This window comes from Caloenas nicobarica, chromosome 28 (genome assembly GCF_036013445.1).
Source record: "Caloenas nicobarica isolate bCalNic1 chromosome 28, bCalNic1.hap1, whole genome shotgun sequence".
In the NCBI taxonomy this organism is placed as follows: domain Eukaryota; kingdom Metazoa; phylum Chordata; class Aves; order Columbiformes; family Columbidae; genus Caloenas; species Caloenas nicobarica.
In genome coordinates this window covers 4,873,587-4,896,456 of record NC_088272.1, presented here as the reverse complement: position 1 = coordinate 4,896,456, position 22,870 = coordinate 4,873,587, and the positions used below count along the sequence as shown (strand labels likewise).

Here is a 22,870-nt window from a genome sequence, read left to right as displayed (position 1 = left end):
TCTCCTTGGAATCATCTGTGCCCTTCTGTCTGCCTGTGACAAACAGCTGATCGTGTGATTGGCGCAGTGGGTGTGAAGAGCATAACCCCGGACAGACTTCCCCTCTCGCTGAACATTTCCATTTGGTTTCCTGGTCCGTCAGCAGTTACCGGGCTTTGTTGGCAGCGCAAACCCAAAAGATGCGGCTCCTGCTGCAGGAGGTGGCTCAGCTGAGGGGGGAGCTCCGCAGCACGAGGAAGGTGAGGGTGCATTTGGGGAAGGAGGTTTGGCTTTGCAGAACCGCCGAGAAAGCCTCCTTGGGCTTGTTGGTGGGCTCAGACTGCTGACCGTGCTGTTTCTCAAACCAGGCAGCATCCAAGGCGGCTTCGGAAGTCTCCGTGGAGATGTCTGACTGGGCGCTGCAGAGCGCTGGTATGGACACAAGCAGCCCAGCCGTGCTCCTGGCGCTGCTCTCCAAAGCAGCAATGAGGACAGGACTGAAAAATGAGGAGCTGGCAGCGGCCTCACAAGTCGCGCCTGAGTTCCAAGTCCTCCTGGTCTGTGGCCTCTTGCAGTCATCTGCCCTCCCTTCCTTCCAGGTGCCACCATCGACACGCAGAGAACTTCCCAGACCTACGGCTGCCAAGGGAAGTGGAGCTGCAGGGTTTTATGGCTGTTTCGCGCTGCCAGCTCTCCTGAGGCTGTTCTGCAGTTACCACAGAATCACAGAAAGGTTGGGGTTGAAAGGAACCTCTGGAGATCATCTAGTCCAACACACCTGCTAAAGCAGGTACATCTAGAGTAGGGTCCCCAGAACAGACCACACAGGATCGTGTCCAGGCGGCTCTTGAATGTCTGCAGAGAAGGAGACTCCATAACCTCTCTGGGCAGCCTGTTCCAGTGCTGTGTCACCCTGAGGGTGTAAAGAAGTTTCTCCTAAAATTCAGATGGAACGTTCCATTATTCAGCCTGTGCCCGTTGCCCCTCATCCTTGATACAGAGAATTAACTAATTAACACTTAACTAATTAATACTTAAAGAACTAACACTTAAGGAGCTAACGCTTAGAGAGCAAACCCTTAACCCACAACGCTTAGAACCCTTAACCCACATTACAATTGCCTAGCTTTGCTTAGCCTTGTGTAAGAGAAACAAGAGTTTATTGACGACTTTACAGGCCTTGCAGTGAGACAAAATCCTGAGTGCATTCTTGGTGCATCCTTGGGTGAATTAGATAACCGAAACTTGGGCATAGGACAGGAGATATGCCAGTTCTAACCAACTCAGCAGTCTGAGTCCCAGCCAACTCATCACACCAGGCCAGAGGTGAACGTGGCGCTGCCGGGGCGGCCTCGGGCTGCGGGGGAGCGGGACGGGCGGGTCCCGCCCGGGATGGCGCCCGGGGGCGCCGGGCCCTGTCCGGAGCCCGGGACGGCCCTGCCGGGGACGTTCGCGGCTCATGAGGGGCCGGGTCCCTCCCTCAGCGGCCCGGCGGCGCTGCCGTGAGCCCGGGCGGGGACGGGCCTGAGGGGGCGGCTTCTGTGCAACGCCGGGCCGGGAGCAGCGGCGAGGAGCCGGTTCGGCTGCCGGCGGCTCGTTAGCAGCCACCGGGGGCCGCGCCCGGGCATCTCGGTAACTGCCGAGGGGCAGCACGGGCGCTCGGAGGCCGTTGATGCTCGTGAGCTGGGCGCGGCGGGCACTCTGCCCATGGGGGCGGGCAGCGGCGCTGAGCGGGCGCTGCTCTGGCTCTGCCGTTCGTGCTCCTGAGGGGTGGGCACGAGTCTGGAGAGCTCGTTGGCTTCCATGGCGGGGGGTGTCCCGTCCCGGACGCCTGGGTCCCCTGCCCGGGGGGGGCGCCCCCCCTGGGGTCCCCAGTGTCCCCCCTTGTCCCGGCCGTGACACTGAGGCCTGCGGGCTCAGCCCGACCCTGGGGCGCTGCCTGGAGCTGGGGGAGCCTGGGGGGGACCCCGAGCCGGTCCCCAGCACCCCCGTGTCCCCACGTGCTCCCCGGCCACACACCCGCTGGCACGTTTGCTCCTGGTGCCCACGCTCCCTGTGCACACACCCCCTTGCACACCCATGGCGGGGAGCAGCTGCGGGTTCCCCATCTGCCCCCTCCCAGCCTCCTGGTCCCCTCCCGATGCTGGGGGGGCTGTGACTAATTGGGGGGTGAGTTTAATTTGCGGGGCTGTGTTTAATTCCGGAGCTGTATTTAGTTGGAGGGGGCCGTATTTAACTGTGGGGGGCCGTATTTAATTGTGGTCTGTGTTTAACTGGGGGAGCTGTGTTTAATTTGGGGGGCTGTGTTTAATTCCGGAGCTGTATTTAGTTGGAGGGGGCCGTATTTAATTGTGGTCTGTGTTTAACTGGGGGGGCTGTGGTTAATTAGGGAGCTATATTTGATTGGAGGTGGCTGTATTTAATTGTGGGGGGCCATATTTAATTGAGAGCTGTGTTTAACTGGGGGGGCTGTGTTTAATTTGGGGGGCTGTGTTTAATTAGTGAGCTATATTTGATTGCAGGTGGCTGTATTTAATTGTGGGGGGCCATATTTAATTGTGGTCTGTGCTTAACTGGGGGGGGCTGTGTTTAATTTGGGGGGTGTGTTTAATTAGGGAGCTGTATTTAGTTGGAGGGGGCTGTATTTAATTGTGGGGGGCCGTATTTAATTGTGGTCTGTGTTTAACTGGGGGGGGCTGTGTTTAATTAGGGGGCTGTATTTAATTGTGGGGGGCCGTATTTAATTGAGAGCTGTGTTTAGCTGGGGGGGCTGTGTTTAATTGGAGGGTGTGTTTAGTTAGGGAGCTGTATTTAATTGTGGGGGGCTGTATTTAATTAATTGTTATGAAACCAAAAGAAGCAGCAATTCTGCATTGTAAAGCACACCAATCTTAGCAAACTGATAGTGTTAAAGGAAATCACAAAGCTGATCCAGTAGCAAAAATGGGAGCAAACGAGAAAGTAATGGGAGCATTAATTCCTCAAATGACAATAAATATGGGTGAAAAGCACTCCTCACTGGAACTGCTGTATTTACGTTAACACCTTCTATATCTCCTCCTCTGCCTTTCTTTTTTTTCCTATTCTCTAGCTATTCTCTTTCCAGAAACCTCTCCAAGGCAAGAATTATTCCAAATCACAGAATGCTTATGTTTGAAGAGAGCCCTTGTCTCACTCATCTTGTCTCGCTCTCCTGCTCAGGGCAGGGTGAACCAGGGGAGGTTGCTCGAGGCCTCCACCCAGCTTTGCATCATCCTCAAAGGCGCTGAAAGTGTACTGTGTTACATCATAGAACTGGAGAATAAAGACGTTCAACAGTGTTGGCCGAAATGCTGGTCACTGAGAGATGACGCTGGTAACTGTCTGCTCGGAGGACTTTGTACCACTCATGATATTTGGGTTTGATGGTTCAGCCAACTTCCCACCCAGCATCCACTTCTGGAGCCCCATCAGCACCACTCTGCCCAGAAGCACACCATGTCTGAGGCCTTGCGAACGCCCTGCACACAACATGCCTTTCTTGCCCCTCTTCGTTGGGGTTCAGCAATCCCTTCCTTGTCCTTCACGTTCCTGGAAATGGCTGCAGGAGGACATGTCCCATCCCCTTCTCAGGGAAGGAGGTAGTGTGGCCAGCCTGTTATTCTCCCAGTTCTTAGTCCAGCTCTTCCTGAAGATGGGTTTGAGGTCTGCGTTTCCTAAGGACCCCAGAACCATTCTGGTGTCTATGTCACTTTTGAGAGCACAATCCAGAATCACGGGCAAGGGCGACATAGCAGACTGGGGCACTTGCAATGAGCCTGTCCAAGGCAGCTGAGATCAGTCTCACTGGGGTTTGTTCCTGGAGTCACACACAGAAATACCAGGGTTCCGTCAAGCATTGACATCTGAGCTGGCCTCATCGGCTCCTTCTGCACCCAGGGATGTTCAGAGACAGAGTCTGTCCCTTTTACACACAGAGGCAGGAGTCACAGTGTCCATCTGGCCTCCTGTTGCCACTCCCAAAGGGACGGGAGGCACCTCAGCCCTGTGGTGTGTCACCCTGCTCTGTACTCATCTGAGATGTCCCACGTCATGAGGAATGGACACGGGACCTCAGTTCAAGGAAGCACATCCCAGTGCTGCATTCAGGCGGTTTCCCATGGGCTGTTACTCCCAACGTGAAGTGACCTCGAGACAATATCTGTCCCGCAGGCCTTCATGGAACCCTCAGGAATAGCTGATGGTGTTTCTGCTCACTTGGGTTCATCTCACCTCTCATACATGAACTTTATGTTCACATCTCATCTGTACAATCCAAACATGGATTTCTGACCTACTCATTCAGGAGCAAGTTCTCCAATCTGGTGTGACAGCCCTGTGCTGGAAATGGTGGTTGTGAGGGGCCAGACGATGACAATTGTCCTGGGGCAGCTTCCGCGGGGTGTCCAGGGCACAGGGGCACAGCCCAGCCCCTGCTCTGCTGGTCCTGCAGGTCTCTGGCAGGAGGCCTGGCTGTGAGAGGACACTGCTGTGTGCCCAGCCCTGCACACACACACTGTTTACACTGCTGTTTCAATCTGCAGGCTACTTTCACAGAATCACAGAATGTCAGGGATTGGAAGGGACCTCGGAAAATCATCCACTCCAATCCCCCCGCTGGAGCAGGAACACCCAGGTGAGGTTACGCAGAACCAGGCGGGCTGGAATGTCTGCAGAGAAGGAGACTCCACAGCCTCCCTGGGCAGCCTGGGCCAGGCTCTGGCACCCTCACCGCGAACAAGTTTCTTCTCATATTTAAGTGGAACCTCCTATGTCCCAGCTTGCACCCATTGCCCCTTGTCCTATCATTGGTTGTCACCCAGAAGAGCCTGGATCCATCCTCGTGACACCCCCCCTTTCCATATTGATAACCATGAATGAGGTCAGCCCTCAGTCTCCTCTTCTCCAAGCTCAAGAGCCCCAGCTCCCTCAGCCTTTCCTCATATGGGAGATGCTCCTCTCCATCATCTTTGTGGCTCTGCGCTGGACTCTCTCCAGCAGTTCCCTGTCCTTCTGGAACTGAGGGGCCCAGAACTGGACACAATATTCCAGATGAGGTCTCACCAGGGCAGAGTAGAGGGGCAGGAGAACCTCTCTGACCTACTGACCACCCCCCTTCTAATCCCCCCAGGTCCCATTGGCCTTCCTGGCCACAAGGGCCCAGTGCTGGCTCATGGTCACCCTGCTGTCCACCAGGACCCCCAGGTCCCTTTCCCCTACACTGCTCTCTAACAGTTGTTTCCCAACTTATACTGGAACCTGGGGCTGTATCACTCTGGGTTTAACAACCTGGTGTGGGTTAATTGCCCACACAATTGGAAAGTTGTGGCCTGCACTTTTTCAGATTGGACTTCAGTTAGACCTTGGGTCTGTGGCACCAATAACATTGTTCCAATACTGTCACCTCTAGATAAAACACAGGTGTTCACCGAAGATTCCTGAAATATAAGAACTCAAGAATGTGATATTAATGAAGGATGTAACATAAGAGGAGAAGTCAGGGTACAGAACTGTACAGCATTCTCTGCAGTTATATGAATTTTTACTTCTAGGTCAATAGGCTGCAGTCCCACTTTACAATCCATTGGTGTGAATAATTCCATTTCCCCTGTAGTTAGTCCTGACACTGTACCCACAGAAGTGTATACATATTGCCACCCTGTAGATGGGGGCAGGGGGTCGATATAATCAGCCTGACAGGTATGCAAGGCCCACTGACCCTGTTTTATCTTTCCCCATGGCCTACATAATGCCCTTAAATGTACCTGAGTACAAGCAGCACAAAGATGTACGCATATTTTACAAGTCTATAATAGCAAAGGGGTTTGATTGTGAGCCGTGTTCCCTGCACGTGCAGTATAAGCTGATTGATGTCCACAAGCTATATGCACATTTCGATCTTGAGCATGCAACTCGTCAGAGGCCATATTATTTACTTCCCTAGTGTTTTGTGACTTAAATGTATCAACTTTGTTGTGCTCTTCTATTAACCCTTCACAAGGGGAATCCACCTCCACAGAAGATGTAGGGATAAAAGTTTTGCAATGCCCTAAAGATCCCCCAAAGGCATGCGATTGCTTATTGTGGCTGGTACAGAAAACTGCTGCTCTGGTATTTCTCGAGGCTGTCCATGCCAAACTATTCCTAAAAACAGTACAGTAGCACTAGGGCCCTGTGTTTTCGTTGGATTAGTTGCCCGGCCTTGGTCCTCTACATGAAATTTCAGTGATTTGACAGCTACTTCAGTTTCTTATCGTGACACTGCCATGATCAGCAATATAATGGCAAACAGAAATGGCACCTGACCAGAGCGCGACATTGGCTACTATCATTTGGTGGCAAATGGAGGGACTGTGTTTGTCAGGCAACGTGGGGGGACCACAGAGATGATTCTTGCTATTGTAGGGAGGAAATTCATGCTGCCAAAGCTCAATTAGAATTGAAGCTGTTCAATAATGTGAACGGCAATTTAAAAAGCTTTTTTAAATACATTAATGGCAAAAAGCAAACTAGAAATAACTTTGGCCTGTTACTTGATGAGCATGGTCACCTTATTAACAGGGACATAGACAAAGCTGAGATGTTTAATGCTTTCTTCACCTTGGTCTTCAACAGTGATGATGGACTTGTGGGCCCCCATAACTCTGGGCTGGAAAACCACGGCTGTGAGAACGATAAACTCCCAAACGATCCGGAACTTGTACTGGATCTGCTACTGCAGCTGGATCCCTACAAGTCGATGAGGCCTGATAAGATTCATCCAAGATTGCTTGATGAGCTGGGGATGTCATGATACAACCTGATGGAATGGCAGGAAGATGTGCCAGGGGAGGGTCAGCTGGACATGAGGAAAAGGTTCTTCCCCCAGAGGTGCTGGACACTGGAACAGGCTCCCCAGGGAGGTGTCACGGCCCCAACCTGACAGTGATCAAGAAGAGACTGGACGACGTCCTCAGACACATGGTGTGAACTGTGGGGTTGTCCTGTGCAGGGACAGGAATTGGACTCGATGATCCTGTGGGTCCCTTCCAAACCAGGACATTCTATGATTCTGTGTATCCCTGAGGCAATACTTGGAAAGTATATTGCTTTTGTTGCCAGGTAAAGGCAAACTGGTCTTGTATTGAGCTGGCAGGTGGGGGTGGGCACAGTGCTGGTGATGACGTTAGGGACGGTTGGATTTTTCGCATAAGCATTAATTTTTGCCACTGGCAAAACATTTCTGATGTTCTGGTCCCGTCTATTTCTGACCATGGGATACCAGCTTGTGCAAGGTCATTCTGCATTTGTGTCCTCATAACCCATGCTGTAATTCCTTTTGGTTTTGCTGCCTTTCCTTTATTTACCACCCAAACAGAGGGTCCCAAAATTACAGCCCAAATTTCCCCCAAGGAATTTATTAGAGCACCTACATTACCCGTAGCATTTGTCCCTGCTGCTGTTGTCAAGGGTTTTAGTGAGGCAGGTGCTCCTCTCAAAAACTGCATTTTGACAGTTGTTACTGCTACACTGTCCGGATTGGATCCTAACAGCAATGCATGAGCCATCCCCATCTGCCACATCCAATTAATACCTTTTGCATTGTACACCAGCTTCTGAGGGTTGACACTGATTTGACGGGTTCAGCATACGGTGGTAAAACTCCTGCACACAACCATTGATATGTTGTAATGCGACAACCTCACGGTCAGGAGCTCTAAGATGGGTAAATAATTACCATACCCATCTGCTGGCTGACTTGTGAGAAGAATCCAGTGCTGCTTTCCATGGCAACACATGCAGAGCCGTTTCAGTTGCCTGGGGGGTAACCACGGCCCCGTCATCAATCTCAGGCCCTGCCTCTGGCAGAGCCCATTGATCCAGGAAAGTGGCCACGGGGCCACAGCGCTCAGTGCTGGGCCATCCCTGAACACAGGGAGTCACCAGCATGGCCGCCCCGGTCCTTGGCCTTTTTGCAAACCGTGGCATGGCCATTTCTGGTGATGCTGACCATGCCAAATGTGTGAGCTGACACAGGCAGGTCACGGGAACAACCACAAGCCGCAGATGAAATGCAAAGTGTAATTTATTTTCTTTACCTTGCTAACGGGGGGATCCTCAAAAAAGCACCTGGGCAGAGGTGACACAAGCAAGAGCACAGGTGCCGCAGAGCTCAGTCCTGGCTGGATCCCAGGACCTGCTGGTTTCACCTATATATCAGGGATTCATGCAGGTGCCTTTTACCACACTGCTTTGATATTTACCTGCAATAGGGCAGGAATTTCAAGGTTGTTGGAGAAGGTGCCTATAAGACTTTCACAATTCTATGTTATATAAAGGCAGAGGTTCAACCTGCGAAGCACACGCGGCTAAACAAAAATAAGTGTGATTTGTGTTTTTCTACACCCCACGTAGTGTGTATTTACAAATCTCCTCCTTGCCAGTCTTCTATTATATTCCCACAACCTACAATTAGTGTCGTACTCGGTCTAAAGCTGGAGCTGGCTTTTCTGGCTAGTTACTTCCGTTAGTTCAGGTTTTCCAGCTACTTTGGTTAGTTTTGTTTGGAAGTTCTGTTCTGTTGGGAGTTTTGAGTGAGTTCAGCCTTTTGCCGTTCTGCCATTTTACAGTTGGCCCTTGGGCCTTTCTGCCTGTTGCCCTTTTGCTCCCTCTTGCTGGGATCAGCTGTTCAGGACCAAGGTGCTCCCTTCTGCAAGACTGGCTGTTCCGTGTGACTGGAGTTACATGAGGGATTGCACTGAGTAGATTTTTTAATTTAATTTAATTTGATTTTTTAATATTTTTTATTTTTTATTTCATTTTATTATATACATAGTAGTAGTAGTAACAGTAGAATGTTAGTAGTAGCAGTAGTATATTATACTATACTATTTTTATTGTCTTATTAAAATGCTTTTTCTGAACCCATGGGTTTCTCCCTTTCCTTCAGTTATCCTCCTTATCCCACTTGGTCAGCTGGGGGAGTATGTGAGTAGCTGTTGTGGTCTTAGTTGCTGGCTGGGGTAAAACCATGACAGGGAAGAATAGTAGTAGCTCAAGAAATCCTGAAAATCACTTTCCAAGATGATGGCTCTGGAGGTCCAGAGTGGACCTCAGGATAAAGAAATGTCATTCTGAGCACAGTGCTGTGGTCATTCAGAAGGACTCTGGATCAGCCATGACTTTGTGTTTCAAGGAACAGCGGGTGGGGATGGAGAGACAGCAGCAGAGGTGGGGACACACTGGGGTGAGAACATGGTGGGGAAGCGCATGGGGTGTCTGCAGCCTGTGGGGAAACAGCCACAGGCCTGGGACAGTGTAGGATGGATCGTGGTGGAGATGGCCAAGGGTGCTGGCAAGGCTGGATGTCCCTGAAAGACCCAAGGTCTTTGTCCCCTTGGCTATGGCTGATGTCCCTGACAGCGAGGCCTAGAGGAGACACATGGTTGTCATGGCCATGGCACCCCATTGCCTCCTTGCACCCCCCAGGGAGTGTCACACCGTTGTCCTGCACTGGGCATCATCCCCACATCCCCAGGAAGAGCCCTGAGACACACGTGAGAAACAGGATCTCCCTTCCTAGGGGCAGGGGCTCAAGGCTTGGCCATTCTCCTTCATCAAGCAAATAAATGTCTTTCTCATCATCAGAGCTGCTGCACTTTGCCTTTGCCTGATGCAATCACTGCCTCCAATTATCTGCTCTAACGAGTCCCTGGGGAGGCTTTGTCAGTAACAGCCCTCAGTGGGGCCCATTAATGCTTCAAGGTACTTTGGGCTTTGCTTCTGACTTGGACTTCTTGAGGAGATTCTTCAGTCTGTCCTTGGTATCTGAGGTTCATGGACTCAGCACCAAATACGCCATGGGGCTCATTAAAACACAGAAAGCCCTAACAAGCCAGGTTTCTTTCCTAATTTTCTTCAAATCTTCAAGACTTGTAGAACTAACTGGAGAGGTTTCAATGGGACACTTACTGATGAAGACTTCAAAGAAGATTTCATAAAGGAGGGTTTTTTCTTTCAAGGGTATTTTCTGTCATTTTTCAGTGTGCAGAAGAAGTGACAGCAGCATTCTGCAATGGACATTGATCCAGAGGGTCTCCTGAAGCCATCTGGACAGGCAGGAGAACAGTCCCTTGAGGCTGGACACTGTATGGACACCCTTGCTCCTCACCCCCCACCCCCAGTCTGCCCGTTCCCTCATTGGCCACCTGGGACTGGCATCACTTTTCCTCACATCAGACTTCTGCACTGAGCTCTGCAGGTGGATGCTGCAGCTCCTGCACACCAGCTCCCACCTGCTCTCCTGTGTAAACACTACACAATTTCATAAACACTAAACCACTTTCCTCAACTGTGTGTGTAAGCTGGGTCTAATGAGGTCCACCATCCACAAGGGACATCCACACAAGAACTGTTTTAGACAGAGAGATAGGAAAGGATATATATAAACACAATTAACACGTTAACTACCATGTTAATTAGACTTCTGAAGAATGGGGCAAGTTTGTAACTCCCTGAAGCTCAAAGCAGAAACCAGAGAGTTGAGAGGCAACCGAATGACCCAAGAGCAAGTGGAGGAGGAAACCTGAGAGCACTGGGAAGGGCAAACGTCCAGACAGTCTGCTGGAAAGTTGTCCTTTGACATGAGCATTTAATCAGGAGAGGTGGAAACTCCTGAATGACGAGGGAGTTGAAATAATAGAGTGCTGGAAATAAAAGTACAGGAGAAGACCAATATTTGTTTTCGTACCCTTAGTACACTTCCTGGTAATTCACTGTTTAGCATTTTTTTGTGTTTCTGGTGGGTGTTTTTTTGTTTGTTGTGGAATTTTTTTTTTAATATGTTAAAAACAATCAAACAAAAACCCCCAGAAACAAACAAACAAACAAAACAAACAAGCAAAACCCAAAAAAACCCCAAAAAACCAAACCTAACCAAACCAAACCAACAACAACAACAACAAAGTGCAGCTTTCCAGGCAGACATCAGTCATCAGTTGTCTCACCATAAACAGCCAGGGCCATTTTCGGGGCCCCAGTGCACCTGAGGTGCTGGCCTGGGATTGGCATCTATCACAGAGGACCTGGGGGAGACCAGAGCACCTTGCAATGCAGGGGGAGCCTGGGCAGGGGTTCCCGGGGCATCTACACTGGCACCAGGTGTTTGTGTCCCTGGAGCTGAAGACATTTGTGTCCTAAATCCATTCCCAGTTCTGGAAAACTCTTTGCTTTTCAAAGAAAAGAAACCCTCCCAAAGAAAAAAAGAAAAATAAAGACAAGTATGTTGACACCTTGCTTTGCTTTGGATCTTTGTCTTCAGTTCTTCTTATTTTAATTTTCATTGACATTAACTGACATCTGTTGGGCCTGCAGGCATTAAGCCAAGATCATTTTGTGTCTTGCATAGCACCCCATGCCCTCTAAACCTTCCCTGCCCAGGACTCCTGACACTTTGCCCAGAGCGAGTCACACTGAGGTGTTGGCTGGTTCACTGGTTGAGATGATGGTTTAGATGGTCACCTCCAGCACAGCTGGATTCATGGCCCAAAATCGTCTGCTCTGCTTCTATTAGAAACAGAGCCCAGCATCAAAATGGGATCGTTAGGAGAACTGAGGTTGAAGGGACCTCAGGAGTCTGCAGTCCAACCTGTCACAAACTGGGTCAGACCAAGGTGTTCAAGCCTTGATTCAATCAGAGATTGAAAACCTGCAAAGACAGAGCCTGTGCAGCCTCTCTGGGTGACCTGAGACAGCACTTGGCTGAGCTCCTGGGGAAAAAGCTTTTCCTTATGTCCTGGCTGAACCTCTCTCACCTTCCACCCATTCTCTTTTGTGCTTCTACCACACACCATGGTGAAGAGCCTGGCTGTGTGTTCTCCATGACCTCCTGTAAAAGTCGGTCCAAAGAACAGTATTTCCCTCAACATCACCATCAGGGACTTGGAGAACAGATACCCTGACAGAAAGAATTGGACAATGGCTTGGAGAGAGGCCTGAGGAAAAGAACTGTGTTGCACAGGTCTCTCCGACCCGGGGGCTACAGGTAACAATGGCTGCTGTATGGATTCCACCTGCTGCTGCAGCCAAACTTGTCCCCACCTCCTAAAAGGAATTGTGTTGTACAGGTCTCTCCCACCTGGGGACTATAGCTGCTGTGCAGAAGATGGATTTTCACCTGCTGCCTCAGCCAAACTTGCCCCCACCTCCTCCCTGCTACTAAGGCCAACAAAGAAGAGCATGGACAGAGGCTTGACGAAGGGCTTGATGTCACCCAGCGGACCAGTAAGAGACCCCTGAACCGAGGCGACGCAGTCGGGTTCTGGCAAGCGAAGCGGGGACTCTTCAGGCCAGCGCAGTTAAGCCTGGATGGCGAAAAAAAGGCAGAGATTGGCCTCAATCCCTGGGAGCGGGGTGGGGCGAAGAAGCATAAAAGACAATTCCGAAGTGGACATCATGGAGCTCACACCACCAAAGGATCATGCGTCATGATGGAGGACCAGCAGGACGCTGCTTTCGGGACCTGAGACCATAGGGACACCTTTGGAACTCGTGGTGGTAGCTAATCCTCTTTCCCCCTTTTTTTTTCTCTTTCTCTTTTCTCCACTTTCTCTATCGCGTGCCGATTTACAGACAAAATAATAAAGTTAACAATGGTTGGTTGGATTATGGCCCCTTGGCATTTTGGTCGCTTCGAGATCAAAGTAAATGAACCATCACGAGTCCATCAACGAATGGACTGTGACATTAAATTTGTGTCATGGACAGGAGTACTGTGTGGTCTATAATAGGGGAAGAAAGTTTCACTCCATCCACACCTGGCCCTACACCCGATAAGGTGAGAGGTGTCCAGAAAGCAAGGGGGCGATTCAGATTTCCCACACACCACGCACACCTTGGTGTTGAGTGCTCCAAACTTGAGTTGAGGGCTCTGTCTCTCGGATCTCAAAGTGCAAATGTAGGTGTTGTTCTCATGTTGATGAGAATTGCCTGCCAGGGAGAGTGAAGGGGCAATCCTGTGTCTTCGCGTAACTATGTTGAGCCTTCCCATAGCAGATTTTTGGCCCCTCCAACCACTCGGGAAAGAGAAGGGTGACACAGCAGTTGCTGTGCTTTTGTATAACTAAGTTGTCCCTTCCTGAAGTGGGTTTGGTCCCTTCATAATAAGAATGACTGCAAAGGCTGATAATCAAGATTTTTGGTTAGGGAAAGATAGAGACTCGTTCTACACACTTTCAGCAAAGTATGGGGCTCGACCCTCCGTATCTGGAGAAGACTGGGCTCGTGATAATTGGGCTGATTTACAGAGTGTAGTGGACCGAGTGATTTCTCTACAGGCTAAGTCTAAGTTTAGATCAGATAACAGCAAAGCTACAGCCTGTGCTGTCCGAGGAGCCAGCCTAGTCGCAGTGATTGAAGATCGCCTCAGGCAGCGTAGTAATGAAAGCAAAATTATAGAATCCCTTGAAAATCTGGTGCAGATTTTGCAAAAAACAATCTCCAATTTAGAACAAAAATTAGAAAATTGTTCACCACAACTAGAAAAAGCGATGGAAGAAAACCGCTCATTACAAGCTACTCTAAAGGAGGAATGTTTATAAAACACAGGAGTGCTGAGGGAGCGGGAGCTAGAGGAGAAAAGTATCCAACAAATAAATCAAATTTACCCTCTGAAAGAATTGGAGGAGACGAGAAGACATGATGAGGAATACCCACACGTGAGACCCTTAGTGAAAACAGAATATTTTTATGCAAATGAGGAGGATACTGACCCTCACATTACAACTAAGCAAACACCTGACACTGCCACCGAGCTGGCCAACTAAAGAAAGAGTATGGGTGCCTCCCTAAAGAACTGAGTACGTGTGGCGTGTATCCCTAACTGGGGGAGACCAAATTCAGTAAGTGAACAGGAAGCTAATGGTTACTGGGGGTATGAAGTTTTCTTAACAACTGGTGACAGACGTGCCCCGTGATCCCTAACCCAGCGAGCTGCTTATTGGGCTGGAGGGCTAAGCCCTTTAGATAGAGGAGAGCCCCTGGCAATCACTGGCACACCTGATCAATTGCCAGAAAGTGTACACAAAGCAGCCTGCTTGCAAATGATACATGAAAGAAAATTGATTCCCGAATGTGAATCCTCAATGATGCTGGCAGTGAGTCCTGACATGATGACTCCCTTGATAAGGGGACTTCCAGAGTCACTTAAACCTTCAAAGGACAATCGCATTGATGAGCCCAGTAGAAAGATTGGAAGGTTTGATCAGAAGCCAGGGTACCAGAAGCGGGAGCCAGAGGGATGGAGCTGACACTACCATTGATTCACTGTTCACCCCTGCCCTGACTTTCCCCAACCAACCAAATACTAAAAAGGTGTGGACGTGGGGGGAAACAGCACAAGAATTGATACATTATAATAGGAAATATGGCCCTGTAAAACTCCTAGAAGAAAGGTCGAGAGGAATCTTTCATGTTGAAGTCAAGAATGTGCCCCTTTCTACCAGTACTGCTGCTGCTACCAGTGCTCCAAGAAAGAAGCATCCGCATATTAGAAGAGGAAAGGGGGAACAACCTAAGATCCGACAACAATGGTGGGTTTTGGGAATTTAAAAGGGAGTTCCCGGAGATATAATGGAAGGCTTACTTACCCCTTGATAAACTGAGTAAACTGGTATCAAGGTGGCATAATCCAAAAGAACATTCACAGAGCATGAAAGAAGTCCTACCCATTATAGCTTTAGCTCCCTCCTCCACTGAGGATGAAACTCTCCCAGAAACAGGAAAACGAGAACCTCCATTCCCTCCATTCCGCACTCATACCTGAGGGCAGGACGTGACAGGCTGTGGGCATTACAACATAGTCCAGGAGCTTCTCAGTCTCTCTGGGCACCTCCTTTGCTGAGGACCCTGCCAACTGACTGAGGGTCCCACCCGTCCTGCCCCCCAGCTGGTGGAGGTGAAGTCACCCTGCCCGGGGCAGGGGAGGATGTGACTGTCAGCACCTTGGTACCACCCTCGTGTGTACGTGGGGACAGGCACAGCGGGGCACAAAATGTGCGAAGGAGCCATCAACTGCCCTATTGAAGCCTCTGGATCTCAGGGGGATGTGCAACTGCCACAGTGGGGCATTGTGATGTCACTGGTGATGTCACAAAGGGCCCCACCCAGGCACTCCTTTAAAAGCGGGGCTGGGGGTGCAGAGCTGCATCCTCTGGCAGGACAGGGAGGTGGCCACTCCGCCATGGCCCTGTCCTGGTGAAAGAGGAGACGTGGTGGCAGCCGGACACGCTGCCATGGCCGGCACTGCTACCGGAGTCGTTCTCGCTGCCGCTATGTCCCATCCCTGGAAACTGTGAGGCCACTAAGAGCCAAAATCTCCCATCCCTGGACACCTTGGGCCGCTCAGGGTTAAATTTCCTGTCCCTGGACCCATTAGGGCCCCAAAACTTAAAATGTCGCGTCCCTGGACTCCTTGGGCCACCGAGAGCCAGAATGTCCCATGCCAGACACCGGATATCCCATCCCTAGAGACTTTGGGACCAAGACCTAAAATGTCCCATCCCTGGATCCAAGATGTCCCATCCCTAGACACTTTAGGCCACCCAGGCCCAGATATCCCATCTCTGGACCCCATGAAGCCTCCGAGACCCAGGATGACCCATTCCTGGAAACTTCGGGGACACCAAGTCCTAAGATGTCCCATCTCCAGCCCCCTTGGACCACCCAGACCAAGATTTCCCATCTCTGGACAACTTTGGCCACAAAGACATAAAATGTCCAATCCCAGAACCCGGATGTACCATCCCTGGAGACTTTGGGTGATCAAGACCTAAAATGTCCCATCTCTGGACCCCTCAGACCACCAAGACCAAAAATGTCCCATCCCTGGACCCCTTGGGCCACAGAGAGCAAGGGTGTCTCATCCCAGACCCCGGATGTCCCATCCCTGGACATTTGGGCCAACCAGAGCAAAGAGGTCCCATCCCTGGACCCCTTAGGCCAAAGTGACCAAGATGTCTCATCCCTGGACACTTTGGGCCAACAAGACCCAGGATGTCCCATCTCTGGACACAATATGTCCCATCTCCAGCCCCCTTGAGCCACCAATACCTAAATGCCCCAATCCATGGACCACCCAGGCCAAGATGCCAATTCCCTGGACACTTTGAACCACCAAGACCCAGGATGTCCCTTTTCTGGACCCCTTAGGCCACAGAGATATAAAACGTCCAATCCCAGACCCCTGGACACATTTGGCCACCAAGACCTAAAACGTCCCATCCCTGGACACTTTGGGACACCCAGGCCTAGATGTCCCATCCCTGGACACTGTGAGGACACCAAGACCAAGGATGTCTCATCCCTAGACCCTTTGGGGACACCAAGTCCTAAGATGTCCCATGTCCAGCAATCTTGGGCAACCAAGACCAAGATGTCCCATCTTTGGACTCCTTGGGCCACTGTGAACCAAAATGACCCATCTCAGAGGTCCGATGCCCCATCCCTGGAAACTTTGGGCCACTGAGACCAAGATGTCCCATCCCTAGATCCAAGACGTCCCATCTCTGGACACAAAATGTCCTATCCCTGGACACTTTGGGCCATCAAGATGCAGGATGTCTCATCTCCGGAACTTTTAAGCCACCAAGACCCAAAATGTCCCATCTCCAGGCATCTTGGGCCACCAAGTCCTACAGTGTCCCAACCCTTGGGCCCATTGGACCACCCAGGCCAAGATGTCCCATTCCTGAACACAAGAAGTCCCATCCCTGCAGACTTTGGGCCACCAAGACGAGGATGTACCATCTCCAGTCATCTTGGTCCACCAAGACCAAGATATCGCATCACTGGACCCCTTGGGCCACCGAGACCAATATGTCCATTTCCTGGAGCAAAGATGTCCCATGTGAGCAGGTAAAACTAAGCTGGTTTCATCAAATTTATCTAATAGATTTCCTATCAAGGGTTTGAGTAGAGAAACGTTCCTCAGAGGAGCTGCTGTATTTACACTGGGGCATTTTATATCTCTGCTTCTGCCTCTTTTTTTCCATTCTTCCTCTTCCTCTGTCTATTCTGATGTGCAAGAGCTCTCCAAGGAAAAGATTCATGGAATCCTACAATAACACAGGTTAGAAGAGATCCCTGAACACCACCTCTGTCCAACTGTCATTTATGGCACTCTAATGAATAGCTGATAGCATTTGTGCTCCCTTGGGTTCATCTCACCACATGCACGCAGTGGACATGCACATGATGTGTATGTTTACAACTCATCTGCACAATGAAAACATGGATTTTTAACCTAGTATTTCATAGAATCATAGAATGTCCTGAGCTGGAAGGGACCAACATGGATCATCGAGCCCAACTGCTGTCCCTGCACAGGACACCCCACAGGTCACACCGTGTGTCTGAGGACGTTGGCCAGTCTCTTCTTGATCACTGTCAGGTTGGGGTGTGACACCTCCCTGGGCAGCCTGTTCCAGTGTCCAGCACCCTCTGGGTGAAGAACCTTTTCCTCATGTCCAACCTAAACCTCCCCTGGCACATCTTCCTGCCATTCCCTTGGGTTCTGTCACTGGTCACCAGAGAGAAGAGATCAGTACCTACCCTTCCTTCTCCCCTTGTGAGGAAGCTGTAGCCACCATGAGGTCTCCTTTTAGTGTTTTCCTCAGCTCTGATGCTGAGAAACCCCTTGGTTTGCTCTCTAAAGCAGAAAGGAGAAGCCATGAGCCCCAGGCAATGGGAAGGGGGATCCTGCCCCTCACACACGGCTCAGGGCTCTTCCTGGGACCGTGGGATGTGGGTGTGCAAGGCCGAGGGAAGGACAACACTGGTACAGCAACTTCCAGCTTCCCCATGGGGCTGCAAGGAGGCAACGAGGCCCCAGTGCCATGAGGACAACATGTCTTCTCCTAGGCCTCAGTGGCAGGGACAACTGCCATGGCCAAGGGGACAGAGACCTGGGTTCTGTTGGTGCCTTGAGCCCCTCCAGTGCCCTTTGCCATCTCCATCACAGGCTGTTCTACACAGCCCTACACCTGCCCCTCTTTCCCTGCAGGCTGCAGACACCCATCTCGCTTCCCCACCTGCTCTCACCCCAGCATTTCTGTCCCTTCACTGATGTGTCTGCACCCTCCCTGCCTGTTCTTTGGAACACAAACCATGGGCTGATCCAGCCCCCTCTGGGTGACCTCTTGCACCACAGCACTGCCCTTCCAGTGACATTTTTTCCTCCTGATATCCAGTCTCCACTTCCCAATCTGCACTTGGTAGCTTTTTTTTCCTCTCCTGGTTGTTCCTACTACTTGGGAAAGCTATACCACCTCAGAAACTGCCCATCAAGCAGGGAACCCTACCTGTTAGTCTTCTTGTGGTCTTCCACTAGACCAGAGAGAAGTAACCTCACCATGACTGCTGCTGGCCCTTCAGCTTCTCTGATAGACATGAGCATGTCCCTGTTTCTGTCCCATCATGTTCTCAGGTGGGATGGACATGACAACCTGTCTCCAAGGCCTCTTCCTGGGTAGGGGCTGTGGGTACTTATGCAGAGGTTCTTTCCCAGCCACGTTCCTGCTGCTGGGCTGTCACCTCCAGAGACAGAACTAACCTCACTGTCCCCTTCACAGTCACATACTGCTTACTGGATTATGAGTGTCTGAGGCACAGCTGATGTCATAACACACCATACCCATCCATAAAACGCCTATGGCCCAGGACCTGACCAGATGATTGTATGTTTCTTTTATCAAAGTTATCAAATATATTTCCTACTAACGATTTAAGTGGGGAAATATCCCAGTGCTGCATCTAGGCTGATTTCTCTGGTATGTAACATCCAACATGAAGCAAGCTCTAGACACCATCTGCCCCACAGGCCTTCATGGAACCTCAAGGAATGGCTGTTTGTTTTCACCTGGGCTCATCTCACCTGAGGTTCCTCTCACCTCACATACATGACGTGCATGCTCACAGCTCATCTGTTCGATGAAAACCTCCTGTTGCCACTCCGAAGGGATGGGAGGTACCTCAGCCCTAAGGTGTGTCCCCCTGCTCTGTATTCGTCTGAGACGTCCCATGTCACGTGGAATGGACACAGGGAGGGATCTCAGTTCAAGGAAGCACATCCCAGTGCTGCATTCTGGTGGTTTCCCATGGGATGTTACTTTCAACATGAAGTGACCTTGAGACACTGTCTGTCCCATGGGCCTTCATGGAACCCCCTGGAATAACTGATGGCGTTTGTGCTCACTTGGGTTCATGTCAACTCGTGTACATTATGTGCATGCTCACATCTCATCTGTACAATGCAAACTTGGATTGCTGAGCTACTCATTCAGTGTCCCTCCATGGAGGGAAGACAACCTCTGTGAGATGGGGAGAGAGGCCAGGGCTGGAAATGTTGGTTGTGAGGGGCCAGTCCATGACGATGCCCTGGGGCAGCTTCCATGGGGTGTCCAGTGCACATGGCACAGCCCAGCCCCTGCTCTGCTGGTCCTGCAGGTCTCTGGCAGGAGGCCTGGCTGTGAGAGGACACTGCTGAGTGCCCAGCCCTGCACACACACACTGTTTATCTCTACACTGCTGTTTCCACCTGCAGGCTGCTTTCTTGTTCATGTCCTGAAGACGAACTTGAAGAAGACCTAAGCCCTCAGGCACTGCCCTATGAACATCACTTTCCTTTATAGAAGTAGTGTTACGGAGGCCAGCTCTGTCACAGCAGTGCCCATGGCCTGTCCCTGCCTGCGCTCACAGGACTCACACACAGCAGGACGGTGACCAGGCTGCCAGAGCACTCAGGCCTTGCACCAACACAAGGGATGAGAAGGAGAGTGTGGGAGTGGAACGAGAACAGCTCTGGAAGGCCAAGCGCTGGTGCTTCCTGGCAGTGCTGCCAGGCTGGACTCTTTTCCCCTCCTCCCATGCACACAGGAACTGTCCCTGCAGCTTGAAAAAGGTCTTGGAGTTCGGATGTCAGCAGAAAACAGTTTGCCGGAGAGCCCTTTATTTTGCTTAAACACAGGGAGCATGATTCCTCATGGACACAGACACTCAGTGAGAAAACAAAAGCAGGCAGTGAACTAAAAATGGAATTACAGTATTATCATAAGAGAAAAACACAACTAGAAACAAAAAATACTGCACACAGGATGAACCTGCAATGAGTTAGACTATAACTCGTATGTAGAAGAAGACAGAGACAGTTTATAGCTTCGGAAGAAATCCAGTCATCAGTTTCCACAGGGCATCCTTGAGCTCCTGGTTCCTCATGCTGTAGATGAGGGGGTTCACTGCTGGAGGCACCACTGAGTACAGAACAGACACCACCAGGTCCAGGGATGGGGAGGAGATGGAGGGGGGCTTCAGGTAGGCAAACACGGCAGTGATGACAAACAAGGAGACCACGGCCAGGTGAGGGAGGCACGTGGCAAAGGCTTTGTGCTGTCCCTGCTCAGAGGGGATCCTCAGCACGGCCCTGAAGATCTGCAAATAGGACAGTATGATGAACACAAAACACATAAAAACTAAACAGGCACTAACCACAATAAGCCCAAGTTCCCTGACAGAGCTGTCTGAGCAGGAGAGCTTGAGGATCTGGGGGATTTCACAGAAGAACTGGTCCAGGTCATTGCCCTTGCACAGTGGCAGTGAAAATGTATTGGCTGTGTGCAGCAGAGCATGGAGAAACCCAGTGGCCCAGGCAGCTGCTGCCATGTGGACACAAGCTCTGCTGCCCAGGAGGGTCCCGTAGTGCAGGGGTTTGCAGATGGCAACGTAGCGGTCGTAGGACATGATGGTGAGAAGATAAAACTCTGCTGCAATGAAAAAGACAAACAGAAAGACCTGGGCAGTGCATCCCATATAAGAAATGGCCCTGGTATCCCACAGAGAGTTGGCCATGGATTTGGGGACAGTGATGGAGATGGAGCACAAGTCAAGGAGGGCGAGGTTGAGCAGGAAGAAGTACATGGGGGTGTGGAGGTGCTGGTCACAGGCTATGGTGGTGATGATGAGGCCGTTGCCCAGGAGGGCAGCCAGGTAGATGCCCAGGAAGAGCCAGAAGTGCAAGAGCTGCAGCTCCCGTGTGTCTGTGAACGCCAGGAGGAGGAACTGGGTGATGCAGCTGCTGTTGGACATTTGCTGCCTGTGGGCATGAGGACCTGTGCAAGGAGGAAAAGACAGTGACGGTTTAGATGAGACTTCTCTGGGAAAAACCAAAGCCATTTCCCACAGCCCCTCCCACAAAGAGACCCTTTTCTTTTTCCAGGAGAACGTCCTGGCTGGAGCCCTCGTCGGAGCTTGATGAGTGTGCAATGAAGAGCAGGGTCTCTGCCCAGGGGCTCTTGAGGAGTCAGCCTGAGCCTGTGTGATGGGGTGGGGCAGGGGCCAGTCCTGGGGTTCAGCTTTGTCAGATGGAACCGCTCCTGCTGCAGAAGGGACTGTCAGCATCTGTACCCGCAGGGCTGAGAAACTGTGTTTGAGAGGTTTGGCGTTTCTACAGCTCCTTCTGCCCTCCTACCCCGGGGAGTGTTGTTGGGTGTCAGAAACCCTCAGCATTTCTGCTGCACTCAGGGAGAACAGAGCGAGTCCTGCGAGACCAGAGGATGCCTGTGGGTCAGTGCAGAGTGAGGGCAGCTGCTCTGTCCCTCTGTCTTGCTGCAGCTGCCCTGGGCTGGCACCTTTCTGAGATGGAGGCTGATCACACTGCTTTCATGTTACCCTGAAAAGCCACCAGGCACTGCTGAGAGCAGAGGGATCCACCTCAGACCATGACATGTCCCACCCTTTCCTAAGGTCTCAGCACCCCATGTTTAGCCCAGGAAACACACAGCTCATTTCACAAACCCAAGAGCATTTCCTCCATCATAGCATCTCTGCACTTCTCTGTGGGGAATTCAGATAATGCTCATTCCCCAGCCCCACACACTGCATTGCCCACAGCCCCACAGGTCAGAGCAAAGCTGGGACACGTGTTCCCATGGACACAGCTGCAGGAAAGGACCCACAAGATCAGGCTGTGACTCTGCAGCTGAAACTCCCATCCCCAGAGAGCCTGACAGCAAGAACCAGATCACACCAACAGTGACCCAGAGCAGTGGAGCAAGAAGGAAACTGCGGTGAGGGTGGGTGTGAGAGAGGCCAGGGCAGAGGCAGCCGGGCACTCAGACAGCGTCACCCTTCCCAGCTGTGCAGCCACCTCCCACACACCAGCATTGCCGGGCAGCTGCTCTCAGCCCCTGTGCTCTGCAGAGGGAACTGCAGCTCTGGCTGCACAGGAGCTGCTTCATGCCTTGGAGCCCCCGGCCCTGAGGGCAGAGGCTTTGCTGGGTGGGAGAGGAGGCGAGGGGGCTGCTCACAGGAGGGATCTGCACTGCAGGAATCATACGGATTTATCTGTGTTCTCCCTCCCATAACAATTCTCGGCTTAGTTTCCTCTCATTTCTGATCATTTCCCTGCTGCCTGGAGATTTTCCTCCTGGTAGGTGTTTCCCTGTCCATGTCTTTTCCCTGTCAGCACTCAGACCCCATCCCACCCTCTGTGCCCTCACCCTGGCCCTACAGATCCTGCCTGTTCACAGGGCACTGCCTGGGGGCATCTTCCTTTTTGCAGGCTGGAAAACAGGACAGGTCAGATTAAGGCTGACGGGTTCAGCCAAGGTGATGCAGGTGCTGTGCACAGGCAGAGCAGCGGCTGAAGGGATGTTCTGAGGCTTCTGGCAGATGTACTGATCATTCAAAGTTGCAGTTCAGGAGTCTCAGTGACTTGTTTAAGCATGAGAGCTCATTTTCCTTTTATCCTTTCCTGCACTCTCCAACCGTCGGGATAGGAAACTGAAAAGGCAGGCTCAGGAAAGCTCCCTATCTGTCTAGACAATCCTTGCATTGACCTTCTGCT

The 22,870-nt window shown here is 51.2% G+C and overlaps 1 protein-coding gene across 1 annotated transcript; it reads right to left on the bottom strand.

Moving 5' to 3' along the window:
• Positions 1 to 1,436: 1,436 nt before the first annotated feature.
• On the bottom strand, positions 1,437 to 21,111 carry LOC135999415 (olfactory receptor 14A16-like). The gene is made up of 3 exons (XM_065652970.1): positions 20,221 to 21,111; positions 3,219 to 3,273; positions 1,437 to 1,819 (listed from the first exon to the last, which is right to left on the bottom strand). Exons 1-3 carry the CDS (start codon positions 21,109 to 21,111, stop codon positions 1,437 to 1,439), a joined length of 1,329 nt encoding a protein of 442 aa, XP_065509042.1.
• Between the last annotated feature and the right edge of the window lie 1,759 nt (positions 21,112 to 22,870).